Source organism: Hemibagrus wyckioides, linkage group LG26 (genome assembly GCF_019097595.1).
Source record: "Hemibagrus wyckioides isolate EC202008001 linkage group LG26, SWU_Hwy_1.0, whole genome shotgun sequence".
NCBI lineage: Eukaryota > Metazoa > Chordata > Actinopteri > Siluriformes > Bagridae > Hemibagrus > Hemibagrus wyckioides.
In genome coordinates, this window is record NC_080735.1 from 12,942,491 (window position 1) to 12,967,106 (window position 24,616).

Sequence of the window (24,616 nt, forward strand, 5' to 3'; positions counted from 1 at the left end):
TTTTTTCACACCATTTTGTGAAAAGGACATTTTTTCTTGTTATTTGAAACATGAATATACACCGATCAGGCATAACATTATGAACAGTGAGAGGTGACGTGAGTAACACTGAGTATCTCCTCATCATGGCACCTGTTAGTGGGTGGGATATATTAGGCAGCAAGTGAACATTTTGTCCTCAAAGTTGATGTGTTAGAAGCAGGAAAAATGGACAAGTGTAAGGATTTGAGCGAGTTTGACAAGGACCAAATTGTGATGGCTAGACCACTGGATCAGAGCATCTCCAAAACTGCAGCTCTTGTGGGGTGTTCCCGGTCTGCAGTGGTCAGTATCTAATCAAAATGGTCCAAGGAAGGAACAGTGATGAACCGGCAACAGTCATGGGCGGCTAAGGCTCACTGATGCACGTAGAGAGCGAAAGCTGGCCCTTGTGATCCGATCTAACAGACGAGCTACTGTTGCTCAGATTGCTGAAGAAGTTAATGCTGGTTCTGATAGAAAGGTGTCGGAATACACAGTGCAGGATGGGTCAGGTCTGTTTTGGCAGCAAAAGGGGGACCGACACAATATTAGGCAGGTGGTCATAATGTTATGCCTGGTCGATGTAACTCACATTTTAAGAATCACTCACCACAAAAAATAATCAAATCTATACATCACTCATAAGCATGGAGCAACTCCTGTTGTACGATTTTTGCACTAATTTTACACTTTTGCATTAATTAGCTTGCATGCTTTGATACCTATTGAGTCGTGTACCGTTTTTTAATTAGAAACACTACTGTACTACACAAGCCTGTACGATCTTGTAAACTCTTTTCATTTTTAATTTCTCGTCTCCAGGCTGCAGGACAAAGCGGCCGACACCATCGAGTCCTTGCACAAGGCAGGCATGAAGGTGTGGGTTCTCACCGGTGACAAGATGGAGACGGCGGCTGCCACGTGCTACGCCAGCAAGCTGTTCCGCAGGAGCACGCAGATCCTGGAGCTGACCACCAAGAGGACGGAGGAGCAGAGCCTACACGATGTGCTGTTCGACCTGAGCAGAACCGTACTGCGGCAGCACGGCACCATGAGCCGAGACACTTTCTCTGGGTGGGATATCTCTCTCTCTCTCACACACACACACTAAACATAAATCTGTAGTGTAGTATACATGGAAAATAAATGTGTATGTATAAGACAGTATGTTCTGACAGATGTGATAAGATAGCACACACACACACAAACACACACACACAATGTGCTCAAGTCATTTGGAAAATGGTGATATGTTTATGAGAAGACATACAGTGTATTTATAATATACATGATAAATTCAGTATGCTTAGTCAGCATGGTAGTTTAGGTGTGTAGGCACACACACACACACAGTAATAGAATCAAGCATAATGCATATAATGAATCAATGCACATGCATTTGTTTTCCTTAACATGGCTTAGAAATATGTTACAGATTGTTATGATTTGGTTTATCCCTGAACTGCGGATAATATTTAACAAACCATCAGAGCTCAGATCCAAGCTCTTTAGCTTCAGTCCAAGCTCTTTAGCTTACTATGATAAAAGTTAGTCCTGCTGTAGAGGCAGTGTATCATGCAGTCTTATCATGGGCATTGTGCTGAGGGATGAGCTCGTGCGTATACATGTGTTTTCCGCAGCTTGTCTAACGAGTTCATGGACTACGGGCTGATCATCGACGGAGCCACTCTGTCTGCAGTGCTGAAACCGGCGCAGAACGGCAGTACAGGAAACTACAAAGAGCTCTTCCTGGAGATCTGCAGGAACTGCAGCGCCGTGCTGTGCTGCCGCATGGCCCCGCTACAGAAAGCGCAGGTAACCCAGAACGACATTCCTTTCAGCCGGCCACTTCCGTCTATTGTCATGAGGATGGTGCGGAGTCACATGCAGATTCCGTCCACATAAGAAAACTACTGCTTTAAAATGAAGGCTCAGGAGTGGGAGGAGTCTGAGGAGTAAGCTGGAAAGAAATGATTGGATGAAAAGGAACAGTGATCACAGAACGTGTCCCAATTTTACAAATCATGCTGGTTGTTTCTCAATCAGCTCCCTAGCTCCCTCGGTAGTACACGGCTTCAGGCACTGACGAGGACGCTGGATCACATTGCACAGGGATTCTGATGACTCGGTTTCCAGCGACATATACATCTACTGTAAAATGTTTACTTTTTATCAGTCGTATAAATGTGTTAGCTTAACCACACACGTTAGCTTAACCACACACATTCATGTTAATTCAAGCAGGATCGTAGGCTAGCTAACGGGTATTTAAAAAAATCATTCAACACTTCTAAGACCGAGTCTTAGACAATCTAAGAATTAGATTGAATGTAGATTGAAGAATTAACAATCTAAGTCATTAGATTCAACAAAAGGTACATAACAATGTCAAATAAAGTTACTGTAAGTAATCATTTAAGAGCTGAAAAACAATCATGGGCTACTTAGATTTGTAGATATTCCTGTTCATTTGAAGGATCTTATGACTGATGGAGAGAGAGGGCGAGAGAGAGACCGAGAGAGAGAGAGGGGGGGAGAGAGGGGGAGAGAGAGACAGAGAGAGAGAGAGAGAGAGGGCGAGAGAGGGGGAGAGAGAGACAGAGAAAGAGAGAGAGAGAGAGAGATAGAGGGGGAGAGAGAGAAGTTAAAAACAGTTCTGACTACTGAAGTAGGAAGCTGATTGAGACTCACATGTTCTCCATTCCTAATGTTAGACATTGCATCACTTCCTGTCTTATGTTATTCAGAGTTATGTGTAAGTCCATCCTGGTTATAGTTACTCACTTTAAAAGGATGGAATCCTTAAAGGAGAAGTTCACTTCCAGAACAAAAATCTACAAATAGTTGACTCACCCCCTCGTCATCCAAGACGTTCATGTCTTTCTTTCTTCAGTCGTAAAGAAATGATGTTTTTTGAGGAAAACATACACTATATTGCCAAAAGTATTCGCTCACCTGCCTTGACTCGCATATGAACTTAAGTGACATCCCATTCCTAATCCATAGGGTTCAATATGACGCCGGTCCACCCTTTGCAGCTATAACAGCTTCAACTCTTCTGGGAAGGCTGTCCACAAGGTTTAGGAGTGTGTTTATGGGAATTTTTGACCATTCTTCCAGAAGCGCATTTGTGAGGTCACACACTGATGTTGGACGAGAAGGCCTGGCTCTCAGTCTCCGCTCTAATTCATCCCAAAGGTGTTCTATCGGGTTGAGGTCAGGACTCTGTGCAGGCCAGTCAAGTTCATCCACACCAGACTCTGTCATCCATTTCTTTATGGACCTTGCTTTGTGCACTGGTGCACAGTCATGTTGGAAGAGGAAGGGGCCAGCTCCAAACTGTTCCCACAAAGTTGGGAGCATGGAATTGTCCAAAATGTCTTGGTATGCTGAAGCATTCAGAGTTCCTTTCACTGGAACTAAGGGGCCAAGCCCAGCTCCTGAAAAACAACCCCACACCATAATCCCCCCTCCACCAAACTTTACACTTGGCACAATGCAGTCAGACAAGTACCGTTCTCCTGGCAACCACCAAACCCAGACTCGTCCATCAGATTGCCAGATGGAGAAGCGCGATTCGTCACTCCAGAGAACGCGTCTCCACTGCTCTAGAGTCCAGTGGCGGCGTGCTTTACACCACTGCATCCGACGCTTTGCATTGCACTTGGTGATGTATGGCTTGGATGCAGCTGCTCGGCCATGGAAACCCATTCCATGAAGCTCTCTGCGCACTGTTCTTGAGCTAATCTGAAGGCCACATGAAGTTTGGAGGTCTGTAGCGATTGACTCTGCAGAAAGTTGGCGACCTCTTCACACTATGCGCCTCAGCATCCGCTGATCCCGCTCCGTCAGTTTACGTGGCCTACCACTTCGTGGCTGAGTTGCTGTCGTTCCCAAACACTTCCACGTTCTTATAATACAGCTGACAGTTGACTGTGGAATATTTAGGAGTGAGGAAATTTCACGACTGGATTAGTTGCACAGGTGGCATCCTATCACAGTTCCACGCTGGAATTCACTGAGCTCCTGAGAGCGACCCATTCTTTCACAAATGTTTGTAAAAACAGTCTGCATACCTAGATGCTTGATTTTATACACCTGTGGCCATGGAAGTGATTGGAACACCTGATTCTGATTATTTGGATGGGTGAGCGAATACTTTTGGCAATATAGTGTATCTCCATATAGTGGACGTCTATGGTGCCCCCGAGTTTGACCTTCCATAATGCAGTTTAAATGCAGCTTCAGAGGGCTCTAAATGATCCCAGCCCAGGAAGAAGGCTCTTATAGATAGAAATTTTCTTAAGAAAATGACAAAAATTGTATAGTTTTTAACCACAAAAGCTCGTCTAGCACTAGCTCTGGGATGTGCTACATACTACGTAATCACGTCGAAAGGTCACGCGTGACGTAGGCAGAGCTACAGACCCAGTGTTTACAAATCGATCGTGCAAAGACCAAGGAAGTGCAAATAAATCAAACGGTCTTTACTAACAAAAAGGTAGAAGGAGAATGTCTGGGTTTGTTGATATCCAGGTGCAGAGTGAGCAACTATCTTCAGTCGCTCAAGGAAATTTTTGGAGCAGTCACCAAGCATTTCCAAGCAACCTTAAGTGAACTTCTCCTTTAAATTATGTCGATCTTTAGTTTTGTGGGGTGTGTAAAAGATCCTGCTAAAACTCTTGTTGTAAAACCTTTCAATGAAAGCAGAATCATTCACTTCCTGTCAGTCCATCACATCCAGCGAATGACCCCGATCCAATCTGTCTGTCACACTGCTGTCGTTATTGTCGCCTTGAGAATTTTCTCCTTTCAGCTTTCCTTCTACTGTCACTTTGAGCAAGACATGGTGTACTTAATTTAAGACAGTTTAGGGGTGTTACGCTTTAAAAATTCCCACAGTGTCATAAACTAGTCTAAAAATATCACAGTGTTGCAGTATTAAATGCCCCAAGGTTAAAAATCATTCAATGACATCTCATTTCCCAAAAAATTTACCCCCCCCCTCACCATGTTTTGCAGTGTAAGTGCTTGAAACACGGTTTTACTCTTACAGATCGTCAAGCTGATAAAGATGTCGAAGGAGCATCCCATCACTCTGGCCATTGGAGACGGTGCCAATGACGTCAGCATGATCCTGGAAGCTCACGTGGGCATCGGTAAGCTCTCACCTCCAACCAGCGGCTAATGCTTGAACACAACCGCTGTATTCGCCTGAACAGAGCTCTCCCTGTGAGCAGAAAGCGGTTATTATTATGATGCACCCCCTCGTGACAGCGTGGAGACTTTAGGCATCAGATTTATCTACCATACGGAAAAACAGATGGTTATGGCTCTCTTTAAATGCGCACAATAAACCCTGTGAAGATGAAGAGCTGGAAAAGTAAATAATGGCTTTATTTTAAATGATTTATGTGCTGCTTTTATTAGGATAAAAGCGATGTGAAGGGATTTGTACTCTGTTGCTGGTCTGGATGATTGCATAGCACCTTATGGTTGTTCATTAAAAAGAAAATCCTATGCATTTGTACTCAGGTTTGTTTTCTTTGCACTTCACATGACTGCTAAACCAAATAATATTCATATTTCTTCGTATATCGTATACTACCTTGAATCTGTAAAAGGCTCCAGTAAAAAAGAAAAGTTTTATTTTCAGTACTTAATGATAGATTAGATATGAATCTCTGGCTCCGCGGTATATACTGTACTTTCTATTCACATTATTCAAGATTCATCTTACTCACTAACCACACTGACTGATCCCCAGTACTGTTGCATATAGTAATGTTCAATGTGATACAAACATGCTAAAAACAATTCTGTTTCACTTGCAGACATCACCTGTGATTTACCGAAAGCCTTCAGTTTCTCTTCTTTACTCTTGCCTGCTTTGGCCCTCCAAAGACTTAGCTGTTTATTCTGTCTCTAGGCATCATGGGTAAGGAGGGGAGGCAGGCAGCCCGTAACAGTGACTATGCAATTCCGAAATTTAAGCACCTGAAGAAGATGCTGCTGGTGCACGGCCATTACTACTACATCCGGATATCTGAGCTGGTGCAATACTTCTTCTACAAGGTATCTGCAGAAGCCTCAGTCTGTAAATAACGTGTATAGATGGTGTATAGATGGAGTATAGGTGTAGAGAGTTGTGTATAGATGGTGTATAGGTGTAGAGAGTTGTGTATAGATGGTGTATAGATGTAGAGAGTTGTGTATAGATGTAGAGAGTTGTGTATAGATGGTGTATAGATGTAGAGAGTTGTGTATAGATGGTGTATAGATGTAGAGAGTTGTGTATAGATGGTGTATAGATGTAGAGAGTTGTGTATAGATGGTGTATAGATGGTGTATAGGTGTAGAGAGTTGTGTATAGATGGTGTATAGATGTAGAGAGTTGTGTATAGATGGTGTATAGATGTAGAGAGTTGTGTATAGATGGTGTATAGATGGTGTATAGGTGTAGAGAGTTGTGTATAGATGGTGTATAGATGTAGAGAGTTGTGTATAGATGGTGTATAGATGTAGAGAGTTGTGTATAGATGGTGTATAGATGTAGAGAGTTGTGTATAGATGGTGTATAGATGTAGAGAGTTGTGTATAGATGGTGTATAGATGGTGTATAGATGTAGAGAGTTGTGTATAGATGGTGTATAGATGTAGAGAGTTGTGTATAGATGGTGTATAGATGTAGAGAGTTATGTATAGATGTAGAGAGTTGTGTATAGATGGTGTATAGGTGTAGAGAGTTGTGTATAGATGGTGTATAGATGGTGTATAGGTGTAGAGAGTTGTGTATAGATGGTGTATAGGTGTAGAGAGTTGTGTATAGATGTAGAGAGTTGTGTATAGATGGTGTATAGATGTAGAGAGTTGTGTATAGATGGTGTATAGATGTAGAGAGTTGTGTATAGATGGTGTATAGATGGTGTATAGGTGTAGAGAGTTGTGTATAGATGGTGTATAGATGTAGAGAGTTGTGTATAGATGGTGTATAGATGTAGAGAGTTGTGTATAGATGGTGTATAGATGGTGTATAGATGTAGAGAGTTGTGTATAGATGGTGTATAGATGTAGAGAGTTGTGTATAGATGGTGTATAGATGTAGAGAGTTATGTATAGATGTAGAGAGTTGTGTATAGATGGTGTATAGATGTAGAGAGTTGTGTATAGATGGTGTATAGATGTAGAGAGTTGTGTATAGATGTAGAGAGTTGTGTATAGATGGTGTATAGATGTAGAGAGTTGTGTATAGATGGTGTATAGATGTAGAGAGTTGTGTATAGATGGTGTATAGATGGTGTATAGGTGTAGAGAGTTGTGTATAGATGGTGTATAGATGTAGAGAGTTGTGTATAGATGGTGTATAGATGTAGAGAGTTGTGTATAGATGGTGTATAGATGGTGTATAGATGTAGAGAGTTGTGTATAGATGGTGTATAGATGTAGAGAGTTGTGTATAGATGGTGTATAGATGTAGAGAGTTATGTATAGATGTAGAGAGTTGTGTATAGATGGTGTATAGATGTAGAGAGTTGTGTATAGATGGTGTATAGATGTAGAGAGTTGTGTATAGATGGTGTATAGATGGTGTATAGGTGTAGAGAGTTGTGTATAGATGGTGTATAGATGGTGTATAGATGTAGAGAGTTGTGTATAGATGGTGTATAGGTGTAGAGAGTTGTGTATAGATGGTGTATAGATGGTGTATAGGTGTAGAGAGTTGTGTATAGATGGTGTATAGGTGTAGAGAGTTGTGTATAGATGGTGTATAGATGTAGAGAGTTGTGTATAGATGGTGTATAGATGGTGTATAGGTGTAGAGAGTTGTGTATAGATGGTGTATAGATGGTGTATAGATGTAGAGAGTTGTGTATAGATGGTGTATAGGTGTAGAGAGTTGTGTATAGATGGTGTATAGATGGTGTATAGGTGTAGAGAGTTGTGTATAGATGGTGTATAGGTGTAGAGAGTTGTGTATAGATGTAGAGAGTTGTGTATAGATGGTGTATAGATGGTGTATAGATGTAGAGAGTTGTGTATAGATGGTGTATAGATGTAGAGAGTTGTGTATAGATGGTGTATAGGTGTAGAGAGTTGTGTATAGATGGTGTATAGGTGTAGAGAGTTGTGTATAGATGGTGTATAGATGTAGAGAGTTGTGTATAGATGGTGTATAGATGGTGTATAGATGTAGAGAGTTGTGTATAGATGGTGTATAGATGTAGAGAGTTGTGTATAGATGGTGTATAGATGTAGAGAGCTGTGTATAGATGGTGTATAGATGTAGAGAGCTGTGTATAGATGGTGTATAGATGTAGAGAGCTGTGTATAGATGGTGTATAGATGTAGAGAGTTGTGTATAGATGGTGTATAGATGTAGAGAGTTGTGTATAGATGGTGTATAGATGTAGAGAGCTGTGTATAGATGGTGTATAGATGTAGAGAGCTGTGTATAGATGGTGTATAGATGTAGAGAGTTGTGTATAGATGGTGTATAGATGTAGAGAGTTGTGTATAGATGGTGTATAGATGTAGAGAGTTGTGTATAGATGGTGTATAGATGTAGAGAGCTGTGTATAGATGGTGTATAGATGTAGAGAGTTGTGTATAGATGGTGTATAGGTTATTCTATTCTACTTTACTCCACTCTATACTTCTCTATTCTATTCTATTCTACTCTACTCCACTCTATACTGCTCTACTCTATTTTCTCTACTTCACTCTATACTGCTCTACCCTATTCTACTCTACTCCACTTTATACTGCTGTATTCTATTCTACTCTTCCCCACTCTATACTGCTCTACCCCATTCTACTCTATTCTTCTCTACTACACTCTACACTGCTCTACTCTATTCTACTTTACTCTGCTCTATACTTCTCTACTCTATACTTCTCTACTCTATTCTACTCTGTTCTACCCTACTCCACTCTATACTGCTTTACTCTATTCTACTTTACTGTACTCTATTCTACTCTGTTCTACTCTATTCTACTCTATACTATCCTACTCTATTCTACTGTACTTTACCCGACTCTATACTACTCAACTTCGTCCTATACAACTTTACTCCACTCTGAACTACTCTACTCTGTTCCATTTTTCTCTGCTCCACACTACTTTACCCTATTCTACTCTACTTTACTCTATACTACTCTACACTATTTAACCCTACTCCACTCTATACTACTCTACACTATTCTTCTCCATTCTATACTATTCTGCAATAGTCTTACGGTACTTTACAGTACTCTACTCTACGAAATATTACTCTACACTACATTATTCTACACTACTCCACTCTATTTTTCTGTATTCCACTCTATACTACTCTACACTAGTATACTCTACTCCACTTTACACTACTCTACACTAGTCTGCTCTACACCACTCTATACTACCCTATTCTATTCTAATCAACTTCATCCTATACAACTTTGCTCCACTCTGAACTACTCTATTCTGTTCTATTCTACTCTACTCTCTGAGCTTATGTAGTTCATGCAACATTTGTTTTATATCCATAAGTATGTTTTTTGTATAGCAGTTGTTAAGTTACATTAAAGGTCTTTGTGTTTAATTAGCATATACACCGCATGCTATGGTGTAGCATTTTGTTCATGTTCTATTGTGAGAGCTGTTTAACAGAAATATAGCACTGTGAAATCTTAGAGCTATTTTTAGTCTGTGAGTTCACGCTTCATAATGTGTGGCATGTTTTTTTTTCCTTGGGTCTGCAGCAAAAATCGATCCATTTTTATCTCTCTCTTTCTCTTTCCCTGTGTCTCTCTTTCCCCAGAATGTGTGCTTCATCTTTCCCCAGTTTCTTTATCAGTTCTTCTGTGGCTTCTCCCAGCAGGTATGCATTCACCACCCCCCAAATATCGACCATGTGAAGAATATCCATGTACGAGTTCCTGAGTTCGCATTTGCTTGCATCGTGGATCTTTTATTTGTTTTCTTCTGCCTTCTCTTCCAGCCACTGTATGATACAGCATATCTCACATTGTACAATATCAGCTTCACCTCGCTGCCCATCCTGCTTTACAGTCTGATCGAGCAGCACATCAATATGGACATCCTGAAACGGGATCCTTCGCTTTACAGGTTAGTCTTTACACAGAGTTGAGATTTCAGATCATGCTAATTACTTGCATATATGTCACACTTTCAAGGTTGCCAGATGTTTTTTTATTAATAGAAGCATCGGGTTTCCTGACTAGTTACTGTAAACACAAGCACTTTGCTTTAAATGAAAAATACTTTGGGGATAAAAGATATGGACTGCGGGCACATCATTTTATTTTCTCTTTCCTCTCTAAATGGTGATGTAATAAATATTCATTTAATTTGGAACTTATTCACTGTTTTTATATTTCAGTAAACAATGTCAATTGCTAAAAGTAAAACTGAAGGAAAAAAAGATTAATATACTGATATATGAAGGAGAACATACTATGCATTAAAATAAATCTCTAATTTGTCCAATACATTAATATATTTAGTATTTATTATATTTATAATATTTTGTTATTTATTTTATTATAGATTATTTGATTTATTTTTGGTTATTTAATTATATTTTTGTTATATTTTGTTATTTGTTATATTTTATTTAATTATATTTTTTGTTATATTTTGTACCCTTAAAAAATTTAGGTTTTTTTTGTTATATTCCTATCTTATTTCATTTATTACAAGTTGTAAATTGTTCTATCTATCTATCTATCTATCTATCTATCTATCTATCTATCTATCTATCTATCTATCTATCTATCTATCTATCTATCTATCTAACTGTCTGTCTGTCTGTCTGTCTGTCTGTGTGTATATCTATCTATCTGTCTGTCTGTGTGTCTATCTGTCTGCGTATCTATCTATGTCTGTGTGTCTATCTATCTATCTATCTGTCTGTCTGTCTGTCTGTCTGTCTGTCTGTCTGTCTGTCTGTGTGTATATCTATCTGTCTGTCTGTCATCTATCTATCTATCTATCTATCTATCTATCTATCTATCTATCTATCTATCTATCTATCTATCTATCTATCTATCTATCTATCTATCTATCTATCTATAGTAAACAATAGACAGTTAAAGTCCCTGAGTACAGATGTCTGCAGATGTGCTACAATGTCCAGTGTGCATTTTTATTGCACAGTAAAGTGGCTGAGTGTGGGTGCGTGTTAATGTCCATTGAGCGACCATTAATGACCATAGTGCACGGTTAAGGAGGTAATAACATCACGCTGAGGTTGTTGTTTAAGTCACACACACACTGCTGTGAGGAAATCGTGCCCAGGGTTTGAAGGACAAGCTGATTATGATTTTATTTCAGGTTAAGAGTTAGTAAGGTTAAGAGTATGGTTATCTGTTAAACCAGTGGTAAACCTTTAGATTCGTAATGTGATGTTAAATGAGAGGTAGGAAATGTGGGAAAATTCCAGTAATATGAGGAAATAGATAAACACCATGCAGAAGTGTAAGCTTGATGTATGCTTTCTCGTCTAAGATCGATATTGTAGAACAGACCATTAGTTCCAGTGGGTAAGTGAAGAGAAAAATGATTCTCTGACCATCCCATTTGGATGCTTCGGATATTTTGGCGGCTTAAAAATCTTTGTTGCTGTTGTTGTTACTAAGAGCTATATATAGATTGTGTTGTGGCTGTTTATAACACAATAGAGGCAGTCATAGTCTCACACACACACACATACACACGGCTCGAAATTGACCAAAAAGGGCAAGAAACTAAAAAGTGCCAGGTTGAAGAGTGTCTCTTGGCTGACTGAAACTGGAACACTGATAACTGCAGCGCTGATAAAAAAGGTTTTATAGCCTCTTAGCCATCCTCCATCTCACTTCACATTAAACCCAAAATCCTTACTCATGATTGTGCATCATTAACCAGCACAAATTAACCCCGACTTAACTGTCTTATTCTTTTAGCTGAGCCTGGAATTATTCGAAAACTGTTGGAATTGCACATTTTCACAATCGCAAGGGTTATATATCCCTCGTAAAGAAAATTCTCTAAATCTTTATTATTCTCTTTCCATTTATGAGGAGCTCCGTACGAGTGTAGCAGGCCAAAGAGGAGCACCTAATCTCGTTAGCTGTGTTACACCGCTATCGTCTTCCTATTTCAGGAAAAGAGAGCGATGGTAGGGGGAAAAAAAAACCCTGGGTAACTCTTTAGATTAGCCGTTCACACACTCCATAAATCCATTCCCATAAATAGAGCCGGCCAACAGATGTGGGAAGAACAGAGAGAGGTAGGGCTAGGACACGAGCAGTAGTCACAAATCAGCAATGCAGATGCTTTTAAAATGCGTAAAGCCCTCTTGGCTTCTATCACTTCATTTGTCTCTTTTTTATGTAACAGCTGAGTGACACTAGATCTTAATGTGCAAGGAACAAATTGGCTTTCTTTGCTAACACCGTGTCTGACGAGCCCATATAGCTCATATGTGACACAATGTACCATGTTTAACTAGTTCATTGCCATTTTAATCAGACTTTTCTAATCAGTATGAGCAAATGAATGATTTTCTGGCTGTGAGTCTGATATAAAATGAGTCAGGCTTTCTATCTATCTATATATTGCCAAAAGTTTTGGGACACCCTTCCAAATCATTGAATTGGGTTGGGTTTGGCCCCTTAGTTCCAGTGAAAGGAACTCTTAATGCTTCAACATACCAAGACATTTTGGACAATTTCATGCTCCCAACTTTGTGGGAACAGTTTGGGGATGACCCCTTCCTGTTCCAACATGACTGTACACCAGTGCACAAAGCAAGGTCCATAAAGACATGGATGAGTGAGTTTGGTGTGGAGGAACTTGACTGACCTGCACAAGGTCCTGACCTCAACCTGATAGAACACCTTTGGGATGAATTAGAGCAAAGACTGTGAGCCAGACCTTCACGTTCAACATCAGTGCCTGACCTCACAAATGCTCTTCTAGAGGAATGGTCAAAAATTCCCATAAACACACCCCTAAACCTTGTGGAAAACCTTCCCAGAAGAGTTGAAGCTGTTATAGCTGCAAAGAGTGGGACAACTCCATATTACATTCATGTGGCATAAAGGCAGACATCCCAAAACTTTTGACAATATTATCTATCTATATCTATTATCTATCTAATGTAATATTATATATATATCTCTGTCTGTCTGTGAGGTTCATATTAACCCCCACTGTGCAGTGACAGACATTCAATGCTGAACAAACAAACAAACAACCAAAAAGGCACATTAAAATTCCATTATTGTGCAAAAAGCGTGAATAAAGACAAAAATCTAATCACTGAAATGGTTTTCTGAAAAGAAACACAATAACAGGAACACAACACTAAATATACCTATAGCTGTCCTTGAGCCAAAGTAATGCTGCTTTAATAAATAAATATTATAAACATCTTGCTCTAAGAGGACAGAAAAGTGGTAGCAGTTATCCGTCTCTATATCATCCTGCTGTTGATTAACATCTTATAAATATTTCATTTGTTCTGTAACACATTCAGAACATTACAAGCATCTCTCTAAAGCAGCGTACCTGAGCAAAAATCATTTCCATCCTCACAGAACCACAAGTGGAGGGGGGAAAAAAAGAGAAAAGATTGCAATTTTATTACCTCCTGGATGTGGTATCATCACCCACAGACCATAATAATGAGCATTTCTACTAAACCCCAGAAGAATTTTAATACTGAATCTGCCCAGCGACTGACCTGCTTCCTGCTAGCTTTTAGCTTCCAGACGTTGTTTTCAGCCTGATGATGTAATGCTTACACGTGTATGTGGGAGAAGATCTAAAGTGTGACTGTTGTTATGGATTTCCGACTCTAATCGAACGCATTATTGTGTTTCAGCTCCAAAACTTCTAGCCCCGCAATTTGAATTTGGCAGCAGACGACTTTGTTTGTTCAGCTTCTTTTTGCTTTGTTCCAGTAATCGATACACTGTTTTTTCCTCTGGCTTCGAGGATGTAATTGCACACGAACTATCTTTTACATGGAGGAAGGAAAAGCACCATTGGCTCACGGCCTTGTTTGGATCGTTGCGTTGTAGCGATACTGCTAACAAAGTGCTTAATCAATCTATAGCCGTGCTTTCAACAGCGCAGTCCCGGAGGCTTCCAGCCTGCACCGGTATATTAGGGAGCATATAGTAGTAGAGCGTTTAAGAGCGTTTAGGGATTAGAAGCCTGGGGTATTAAGGGGTTTAACAGGAATATGGAGTAAGTCTTGATGTTGTAACGTAAGACCGTGGGGATAAAAGAGTAAAGCAGATGTCGAATGTCGAATTAAAGGAATGCGGCTAAAAGGTGTTTTTTCAGCACATCTGTAACGTTTGGGTGGTTATAGACTAAAGACGGGTTTGTTTCCTAGTTTTCCTGTTTTTTAAAAAAAATAAATAAATCGAAAACCTGTTGATTCAAAACTTATCTACAGTCCAGGCCTTAAGTTTATGTACACCATGCAGAATCAATAAAATATCACTAATTAATATAATAAATGAGAGCGAGATCATAAACATTGCATTTTGTTTATTATTTTGAACATTATTTAATGATAATGGTTAGATATATACCACAGGACAAAATAATAACTATATTTAACAAATAAAGCCCTGAAAATTGACACAATTTTTTAAAAACCTTGTTTTCTAGGTTTTGTCTTATTTATTTATTTATTTATTTATTTATTTATTTATTTATTTATTTGTATTCATTTATTTATATGTTTTTATTTATTTTTCTATCTATCTATCTATCTATCTATCTGTCTGTCTGTCTGTCTGTCTGTCTGTCTGTCTGTCTATCTATCTATTCATTAAATTAATTAATTTGTTTATTTATTCATTTATTTATTTGTTTTTATTTATTTATGCATGTATTTATTCATTAAATAAATTAATTAATGTATTCGTGTGTACATTTATTTATTTAGGATGGTTTTTGTGTGTGTTCTAGTTATTGTTGTGGGGGTTTTTTTTTGTTTTTTTTTTAGCATTTTATTTTGTTTACTTTCACACAGTGTAAATTTTACTTTGCATTTCTGTTAAAAAGCTAAATGCTCACCACTTCTCGTTTTTCAGAGACATTGCGAAGAATTCTCTGCTCCAATGGCCCATCTTCATCTACTGGACATTTCTAGGAGTCTTCGATGCGGTGGTCTTTTTCTTTGGTGCTTTCTTCCTGTTCGATAACACCAGCTTCACCAGCAACGGACAGGTAACAACGTGATGACCGTCACAATAAACCAACACCTTTAATTTTTCATGCGACTTTTCTCTTTATTTTTCACACCATTGTTTTCATCTTTGAGTTCTTCTCATCCATTCAGATATTTTATTATCAGTAGAGGAAGAGATTAAGAGGTGTGTGTGTGTGAGTGAGTGTAAGCGTAACTGAGTGTGTACATGAGTGTGTGTGTGTACATGAGCGTGTGTGTGTGAATGAGTGTCTGTGCGTGCATGCATAAGTGTGTGTGTGTGTGTGTGACTGTGTATGAGTGTCTTTTTGTAAGAGTGTGTGCAGAAGTGAGACTGTGTGTGAGAGGCTGTGTAAGAGTGTGTGTGCGAGATAGAACGTGTGTGAGAATGTGTGTGCATGCGAGTGAGAGCGTGTGTGTGCGCGAGTGAGAGCGTGTGTGTGCGCGAGTGAGAGCGTGTGTGCGCGAGTGAGTGAGCGTGTGTGTGCGCGAGTGAGCGTGTGTGTGTGTGTGCGCGAGTGAGCGTGTGTGCGCGCGCGAGTGAGCGTGTGTGCGCGCGCGAGTGAGCGTGTGTGCGCGCGCGAGTGAGCGTGTGTGCGTGCGCGAGTGAGCGCGTGTGCGTGCGCGAGTGAGAGCGTGTGTGTGTTCGAGTGAGAGCGTGTGTGTGCGCGCGAGTGAGAATGTCGGTGTCTGTGTGCAAGTGAGAGTGTGTGTGTGCGCGAATGAGAATGTGTGTGTGTGCGCGCGAGTGAGAGCGTGTGTGTGCGCGAGTGAGAGCGTGTGTGTGCGCGAGTGAGAGCGTGTGTGTGCGCGAGTGAGAGCGTGTGTGTGCGCGAGTGAGAGCGTGTGTGTGTTCGAGTGATAGTGTGTGTGTGTGTGTGCGCGCACGAGTGAGAATGTCGGTGTCTGTGTGCAAGTGAGAGTGTGTGTGTGCGCGAATGAGAATGTGTGTGTGTTCAAGTGAGAATGTGTGTGTGTGTGTGTGTGCACGAGTGAGAATGTGTGTGAGTGTGCGTGTGAGTGAGTATACGTGCAAGGCTGTGTGTGTGTGTGTGTGTGTGTAATGTGTGAATGTGTGTGTGTTCAAGTGAGAGTGTGTGTGTGTGTGCGAGTGAGAATGTGTGTGAGTGTCTGTGTGTAAGAGTGTGTGAGTGTGCGTGTGAGTGAGTATACGTGCAAGGCTGTGTGTGTGTGTGTGTGTAATGTGTGAATGTGTGTGTGTTCAAGTGAGAGTGTGTGTGTGTGTGTGCGAGTGAGAATGTGTGTGAGTGTCTGTGTGTAAGAGTGTGTGAGTGTGCGTGTGAGTGAGTATACGTGCAAGGCTGTGTGTGTGTGTAATGTGTGAATGTGTGTGTGTTCAAGTGAGAGTGTGTGTGTGTGTGAGAATGTGTGTGAGTGTCTGTGTGTAAGAGTGTGTGAGTGTGCGTGTGAGTGAGTATACGTGCAAGGCTGTGTGTGTGTGTGTGTGTGTGTGTAATGTGTGTGTGTTCAAGTGAGAGTGTGTGTGTGTGCGAGTGAGAATGTGTGTGAGTGTCTGTGTGTAAGAGTGTGTGAGTGTGCGTGTGAGTGAGTATACGTGCAAGGCTGTGTGTGTGTGTGTGAAATGAGGCAGTTTGCACACATTTCTAACCATTACAGGTGCTTCTCCATTCATGTATGACACAAGGCATGCTGGGACATCTTCTCTGTGCCATCAAGTTTGATCATAGTAATCTTTTTGGATTGCCTGTTTCCTGTTTGATTTGGTTTCGGGGTTTGTTTGTTTTTTTTTGTGTTATTGTAACATCCTAATTTTTCTTTTTTTTTTTTGCCCCTCCCCCTTCTCCCTACTCTGGTTGATTTTCTATTTATTTTCTCTCTCTTTCTGTTTTCTTCCTCTTATTTCTTGCTCTTTCCTGTCCCCCTCCTTCCCCCCTCTTCCTTTCCTCAGCTAATGGCCACAAACACGCAGATGGTAAGCCTGTCCCTGTCTGTCTCTCATCTTCTTTTTAGTTTGAGTTTGGTCTGTTTCTCCCTCTCTCACCTTCCTCCTCCTCCTCCAGCACTGACCCTCAGTCTAGTCACATCTCACTGAGTCCTAAAAATCCTTCCCTTTTTCCACTCGTTCATTAGGCCTGGGTGCTGCAGGATTAACCCACTTACCCCACTCATCTTCCCCTCTCATTGTGTAGTACACTAGAGCACGTTTATGTCTTTGTGTGTGCCAGGTGCAAAAACACTCCAAGAAAGGTGGCACTGTAGTCATCCTCGTAGGTTTTGTTGGACGTTCTGTCCGTCATCTCACGCCTCACTGCAAGGGCAAATAGTCAAACTGGAAGAGACGTCAACACAAACGTCATGTGACCTGATGATCATGGGGAAATAAATAGTAATAATAATGTTGTGTACTTTGGGACTGGGCAATATGATGATATAATATGGATATTGTGATTAATGATGGTATGATGCACTATTCTGAGATATATCACAATATCCTTTTTATACACTGAACTCTGAAGTTTTATCAAATTACATCTTTATAACTCTTTTTAGATATGTTTGATTTTAGCGATTTATTTTTTTTATTTACATTTTATAAAAGTATCATCAAATTGATTTTTTTCTTTTTGCAAATTATTATTATAATTATAATTATTATTATTTATTATTATTATTATTATTATTATTATTATTATTTGATTTTAGGGATTTTTTTTAATTTACATTTTATTAAAGTATCATCAAATTAATTTTTTTCTTTCTTTTTCCAAATTATAATTATAATTATTTATTGTTATTATATTGATATTATTAATATGATATAATGTTAATATAATATTATTTATTATTATTATCAATTTATATTAAATTTACTTTTAATAACGGTATCATTAAATTAATGTTTTCTTCTTTTTTCAATTTATTATTATATTTATAATAATAATAATAATAATAATAATAATAATATATTATTTACTCTGAATTCAACTCAAGTTTTGTCAAGTTACACCTGTATAACTCTTTTTAAATATGTTTGATTTTAGGGATTTTTTAAAATTTACATTAAATTCACTTTTTCCAATATAATATAATATAATATAATATAATATAATATAATATAATATAATATAATATAATATAATATAATATAATATAATATCAGTCTAAAAAATATATTTAAGTTACATTTAAAAAATGTATAATAAAATTCAGTTTTTCTTTTTTTTTTTTTTCAATTTTTTATATTATTTGTTTGTTTATTTTTTTTAATTGTTTGTTTTTTTGTTTTTGTTTTTTATAGCAAAATTATATATACTAATACAACTGTAGAAAGTCAAAGTGATAAGTAATTTATTTTTGTAATTTATTCTATTTAAAAGTCTCATGAAACTCGTTTTTTCTTACTTTTTTCCAGATCTAACACTACTGGTCAGTTTTATTTTCCCAGTCTGATCGCAAACCTTTATATGAAATGCATATCGTTTATTATAGAGATCTCCCCGGTTATTTAAAAACATCTCACGTCTCATGACATGATACTTGCGTCCTATTGCCCATCCCACTCTATATAGAAACACTACTGTCCTGTATTGTGTGATAAACATCTCCTGAATCTCAGTGGACCGATGCCTTGTACGTAGAGACTTTGTCCTTGCAGTGCTTTTATTGTTTCATTCTCGTCCTCTCACAATGGGGTAAGTTCACCGTGTGCCTGTTTTGGCGTTTACTTCATGTGCCATATGTTTTACACTGCTATTAGCAACTCATCAGCTTCATGTGGTTGTTCACTAAAACTCTAAACATTTACACTGCATTTCTCCATGTTTGCTGTGGACTGGGATTGTTTTTATTTTTCCCTTTTCTTTTTCAAAATAGCTGGTAAGCTGGTAAACCTAGATATCAGAGACTTGGAGTAAATGGTGCATAGACATGGTCTGTTTTTAAAGGTTTATTACTTTGGACATAAGTGTGTAGGGCTAGGTCTGGACATGATTCCACTGGACATCATAAAATGATTCTCTAGGTTGCGTTTTAAGATCTGCGGTCTTGAGTACGGGTGATCCTACGACGCTCGCAGAAGCCAGGAGAGGATTACGTGAATCTGACAACAGATTTACATTCACTTTTACGCTATTTGGCAGACTTCCTTATCCGGAGCGACTTACAGAAGTGCTTTTGAAGTCTTTATCATTAAATACATCAATACTGGTTCATTAGGTCACGCTCTAAGAATAGATCAGTCTAAAATTCTGTTAGGAGAACAGCTAAAAATACAGTAAGGCAATACACAAACCATGCTGATGGACAGATTAAACCTTCTTACTTTGATCATGGATGCTTGAATACTCTGAGATCTAACAAGTGCAAATGTCACTTTTAGTTACTTCGAGCTAAATCCTTAAATGTGTTTATATCGTGTCTGAATATTTCCATCGATATGATAGATACTGTAGTGTATCAGAGCTTGTTAATATGAGCTAGATAATCAGTGTAGCAGTTAACACTTTCAGCCCAAGCTTCACTTCTTATGTATATTTATGTTGTTTTTATTAAATGAGTGTTATTGCTGTTACTGTGTTTCTGATCCAGATGTTTGGAAACTGGACATTTGGAACTCTGGTGTTCACAGTGCTGGTATTTACAGTCACGTTAAAGGTAGCACAATATATATATATACACATTATGTATTTATTTTTCCCATACGGTTACATTTATCTGCGTATTAATGCTCTGCAGCTCGCTCTGGACACACACTACTGGACGTGGATCAACCATTTCGTCATCTGGGGGTCTCTGCTGTTCTACGTGATCTTCTCATTACTCTGGGGCGGCATCATTTGGTACGTTTTACATCCTTACAGAACGTAACTACAGCGTACTTTGGTGATAATCTTACCAATAAAAGGATTTCGGTGAAACGTGATGTTTTAGTTGAAAGTCCTTCAGAGTAGGAGTGAAGGTTTCTCATTAGAAGCTGAAACTTTGTGCAGTAAATCAGACCAAATTCTATTTTCATGCATAGACTTTTGTCCTTTTTCTGTGGAAACATCAAGCGTCATGACTCCAGCATTGTTTCTTTGTTCCTTCGTATAATGTCTTTAGTAAATCAGAGCGTTTGTTTTCTTTCTGCAAAAGGCCGTTCCTGAACTATCAGAGGATGTACTACGTCTTCATGCAGATGTTGGCCAGTGGACCGGCGTGGCTCAGCATCATTCTGCTCATCATGGTCAGTCTGCTGCCCGACGTGCTTAAGAAAGTGCTGTGGCGAGCCCTGTGGCCCACCACCACCGAGAAAATACAGGTACACCTCCGACTGCTGCTACATTTTTACTCTTCTGCTCTAATACTGTTATGTTTTTCTCCAAATCTACTCAGATTATCAAGGACATGGGGTTTTTAAATCATTTTTGCATTATGAGACACTCAGTCCAGTGGCTGGACCGGGAAACAAAGTAAACAATCAAACACCAGCAACTCAGTGTGTTTTATTAGCCTTGATTAAAAAACAAACAAGCAAACATCACGTACTAAACAGTGAATCAGTAATTTATATAAAAAGTTAGGCTTTTACTTTATATAGACTTTATCATGGCTTGCATAAGTATTCACCCCCCCCATGAATTAGATTCACACTGTATGTGTTTGGAATCTACACAAAAGTCCATTATATTATAAAGTGCAGGGAAAAATCGATATATTTCAGGAAAGAACTTACAAATAAAAGTTATAGTTGTGTAAGTATTCAAGCCCTGTACTGTGAAACATCAAATTAGTTATTTTGGAAAGAGTCTCATTTACAATGTCAAGTTTTCCGGTTGCTCTATTTTGCCCCCTAGTGGAATCCCAGAGTAATTTTTTTTCCCCCCACCAAATCTTTCAATTCAGTAACAAGACGAGTTTAGAATAGGACAGGATCAGACCGGGTCCGATCCGAATAGAGTATGAACACAGTGTGTGTAATGAACCACAAACACAAGCCATACTCTTCTTTATACCTGTTTAGAATTTGTACAAAATATCATCTGCTATTTACAGTAACTGTGTGATGATGAGACTGCGGAAACAGATCAACATTTGTTTGTGAAAAGGCCCAAAATATGAGCAGAAATATTTACATTTTATGTAGAGAACCTACCTGAGACATCAGATGAGTCGAATACTAAAAGTAAACACTGAAATAGAGCTGAAACTTGATCCTGTAAATATTTTCACAGTATCCATGTATGAACAAAGTCTTAATGTAAAATCAGCAGATTTTTGTCATTTTAATAATTAATAATAATTTTTTTTAATAATTTAATAATAATTCAATAATTAAAAAGAAAAGTGTATTTTGACATAATTTATCCTAATATCTGTACCGGTTACTATGGCAACACTGCTGTAAACACTGTAACGTTTACCTTATCCGTTGTTTTCGCCTCGCATCACAGTGGCTTAAAGCCTGCAGGAGGTTTAACTGTCCTTATTCTCTCAGTGTTGTGTCTCTGAACATGGTTTGGTTGTAGCTATGATTTTGTTTTGACCACATTTACGGTCTTCAGATTTACCTTTGCTACGGATCAGTGTCGAGAATGCTGGATGTAAGTGCATACGCGTCTGCAGCTCAGGCAGTCCTCGGCTGCAACGTTCCAATTCTCCTCTTCACTCTTTCCTTATTAAGTGAAGAAAAAGCAAGTTTTGTTGGCTTGTTTTTTGGTGTTTTTATTTGGAGGATGTCCAACATTTCTTTGAACTGCTCCTCGACTGAAGACGTGTGCTGGTGTGTTTGACAAAGTGTACACTTATTTCTGATAAACCTGCTCTTTACTCCAACCTTTACAGCTTTGCATTAAACCTCTCTGTATGCTATAAACACTATAGGATAAGGATCTGGGTAAAAAAAATAAATAGCTACTAGGGCTGATAAATAGTTGCACAGTAAATCAGTAAAGAAAATCCAGAGAAAGTGATGTGATGTTATTTTATCACACCCGGCCATCTTTGTTGTTTCATTTATCCCAGGTTAGTTTTTTCCTAATTGTTGATATTTAGCTTGAATTTACAGTTTTAAAAATAAATAGCTTCAGATTTTATCCTACAGTATATTCTCACTACATAAGCCGTACACGGTCATTGTTATACACTGTGTAGTGCACTAGATGCTTCAGAACAACATTTAAGTCACATCTTTTGGAAATATACAGGATTTTAGGACACAAAAGTTAAAACTGTTTGTAAATAACATACGAGGTGGTTTTCCAGCGATGAGGGAAATTTGGACCGGAAAAATGTGCTTTATTTGAGTTGGATATGGAGAAAAGTAGATCTTAAAAATCTCCAAATTCTAAAAGTGTGGTGTTTTTTGGTTTGTATGTGTGTGTGTTTTAAATAAATCAAATAAAATCTACTCTGTCAGCCCTATTAGCTATAAATTCATATCAGATATTCATACATCTGTTGGAAGCAAGCTTATTTCTGCCTTACACTGGTTGCCTACTTTCCCCAGATTAACTTTTAATAAGCTAACATGAAGCAGTGCTAAGCAATAAGGAGGTACAGTTTAGTCTGCTCTATTCTTAGCCTAGTCTCTTACTGTATCTCTAACCCCTCCCTCCATGTTAACTGTTCTAAACCCGTTTTGTCTTTTCCTCTTCTCTTCTCTCCTCGTCTGCCTCTTCTCCGTGACGTTCGACTGCATCCCCGAACTTGCCCTTTTCCCCCTGTGTCTTTAACCCCTGAAACTTCTCCTTTGCCCTCTGAACCCACGTGGCCGTGGTAACGGCAGACAAAGCGCCAGTGCCTTACCGCCGAGCAGTCCACCATCTTTATGCTCTCTCAGACCTCCAGCAGTATCAGTTTCTGAACTGGGCAGGAGGTGACCCTTTCACTCTCTTTGCATGTGTGTGTGTGTGTGTGTGTGTGTGTGTGCGCGCAAGTAAGTGTGTGGAACAAGTCACTGAAAGGGACCAAGAACTTCTTACTAGTCAGAATTGTTTATTTGTATGTACAGAATGTGGAAAACACATTGTGTTAAAGCAATGGAGAATTCTTATTTTTTTTTAAAATTAAAAATATTTTAATTACATCTGTGACATGGGCCGTTCATCTGAAAGACAATTTTGGCAGTTTTTTCTATTTTTGATAGGAATATCGATCTATCGATCTATCGATCCGTCGATCTGTCGATCTGTCGATCTATCTAGATAGATAGATACATCAGAACATGCAAATCTATGGATGGATGGATGGATGGATGGATAGATAATTATAGATGGGTAGATCATGGATATACAGACAGACAGATGGATGATTATAGATGGATAGATAGATAGATAGATAGATAGATAGATAGATAGATAGATAGATAGATAGATAGATAGATAGATAGATAGATGGACGGACAGATGGATGATTATAGATAGATAGATAGATAGATAGATAGATAGATAGATAGATAGATAGATAGATAGATAGATAGATAGATAGATAGATAGATAGATAGATAGATAGATAGATAGATAGATAGATAGATGGGTAGATCATGGATATACAGACAGACAGATGGGTGATTATAGATGGAGAGATAGATGGATAGATAGATGGACAGACAGACAGACAGACACATGGATGATTATAGATGGATAGATAGATAGATGGACGGACAGATGGATGATTATAGATAGATAGATAGATAGATAGATAGATAGATAGATAGATAGATAGATAGATAGATAGATTATAGATAGATTATAGATAGGTTATACATGGATGGAGGAATACAGACAGACAGATAGACAGACAGGTCTAATATTTATTTATATAAATAATTTTCTCTGGGGGAAAAAATCCCACATTGTCTTGTCAACATGAATCTTTCAGCCGCTTTATGGAAATCTTTTGTGGTCTACAAACATCCATATTTAATTGTGATTCCATCAGTCTAATAGCCGTGTTCTTCAGCACTGGAAATAACAGACGGGGCTTACTGATTTATTGGAAAGGCATTAGTTGAAGACGTAAGCCTGCTAAGCTCTCGGTAATGACTGTAAGAAGAGCTCTGGTTCCATAGAAGTGGCGCTTGCTCCAGTTCTGCTCGCGTGCTTTGGATCTGCATGCACTGCTCCGTGTGCTCACATGCATGAATGCGGACATCTGTGTTTGTGGGTTGGATGAATACGAAATGTGAAATCTGTCCATTGCTACATGCCACGTAGAGCTACATGGTTCCATGTTTCCATGCAGCGTTATATATGTCACATGTCCCCTTTTTGTTTTGTTTTGTTTTGATTGATTAACCTTTCTGAACAGGAACAGGTTGATCTGAACTTTTGTGTTCCGAAGAAACAATGAGGAAAACGTCTCCACCACACACAGCCATTTCCATTAGGCTGAGTCTGTGTGTGTGTTTGGTGTCTGTC

General features: G+C 38.7%; 1 protein-coding gene across 6 annotated transcripts in view; it reads left to right on the forward strand.

Annotated features, from left to right (window-relative positions):
- The window catches only part of atp11a (ATPase phospholipid transporting 11A), a 102,193-nt gene that overhangs the window by 68,057 nt on the left and 9,520 nt on the right, over nt 1-24,616 (forward strand). For 3 of the 6 annotated variants that reach the window (XM_058380099.1, XM_058380101.1, XM_058380097.1), the window contains exons 19-29: nt 844-1,095; nt 1,662-1,836; nt 5,078-5,180; nt 5,951-6,096; nt 9,822-9,881; nt 10,002-10,129; nt 15,121-15,256; nt 17,167-17,190; nt 19,806-19,871; nt 19,953-20,056; nt 20,352-20,517. In XM_058380099.1, coding sequence (XP_058236082.1) covers nt 844-1,095; nt 1,662-1,836; nt 5,078-5,180; nt 5,951-6,096; nt 9,822-9,881; nt 10,002-10,129; nt 15,121-15,256; nt 17,167-17,190; nt 19,806-19,871; nt 19,953-20,056; nt 20,352-20,517 — 1,360 coding nt within the window. Of the gene's footprint in view, nt 1-843; nt 1,096-1,661; nt 1,837-5,077; nt 5,181-5,950; nt 6,097-9,821; nt 9,882-10,001; nt 10,130-15,120; nt 15,257-17,166; nt 17,191-19,805; nt 19,872-19,952; nt 20,057-20,351; nt 20,518-22,983; nt 23,074-24,616 lie in introns of all 6 variants that reach the window. The other 3 variants (XM_058380102.1, XM_058380103.1, XM_058380098.1) reach the window with 3 other exon arrangements.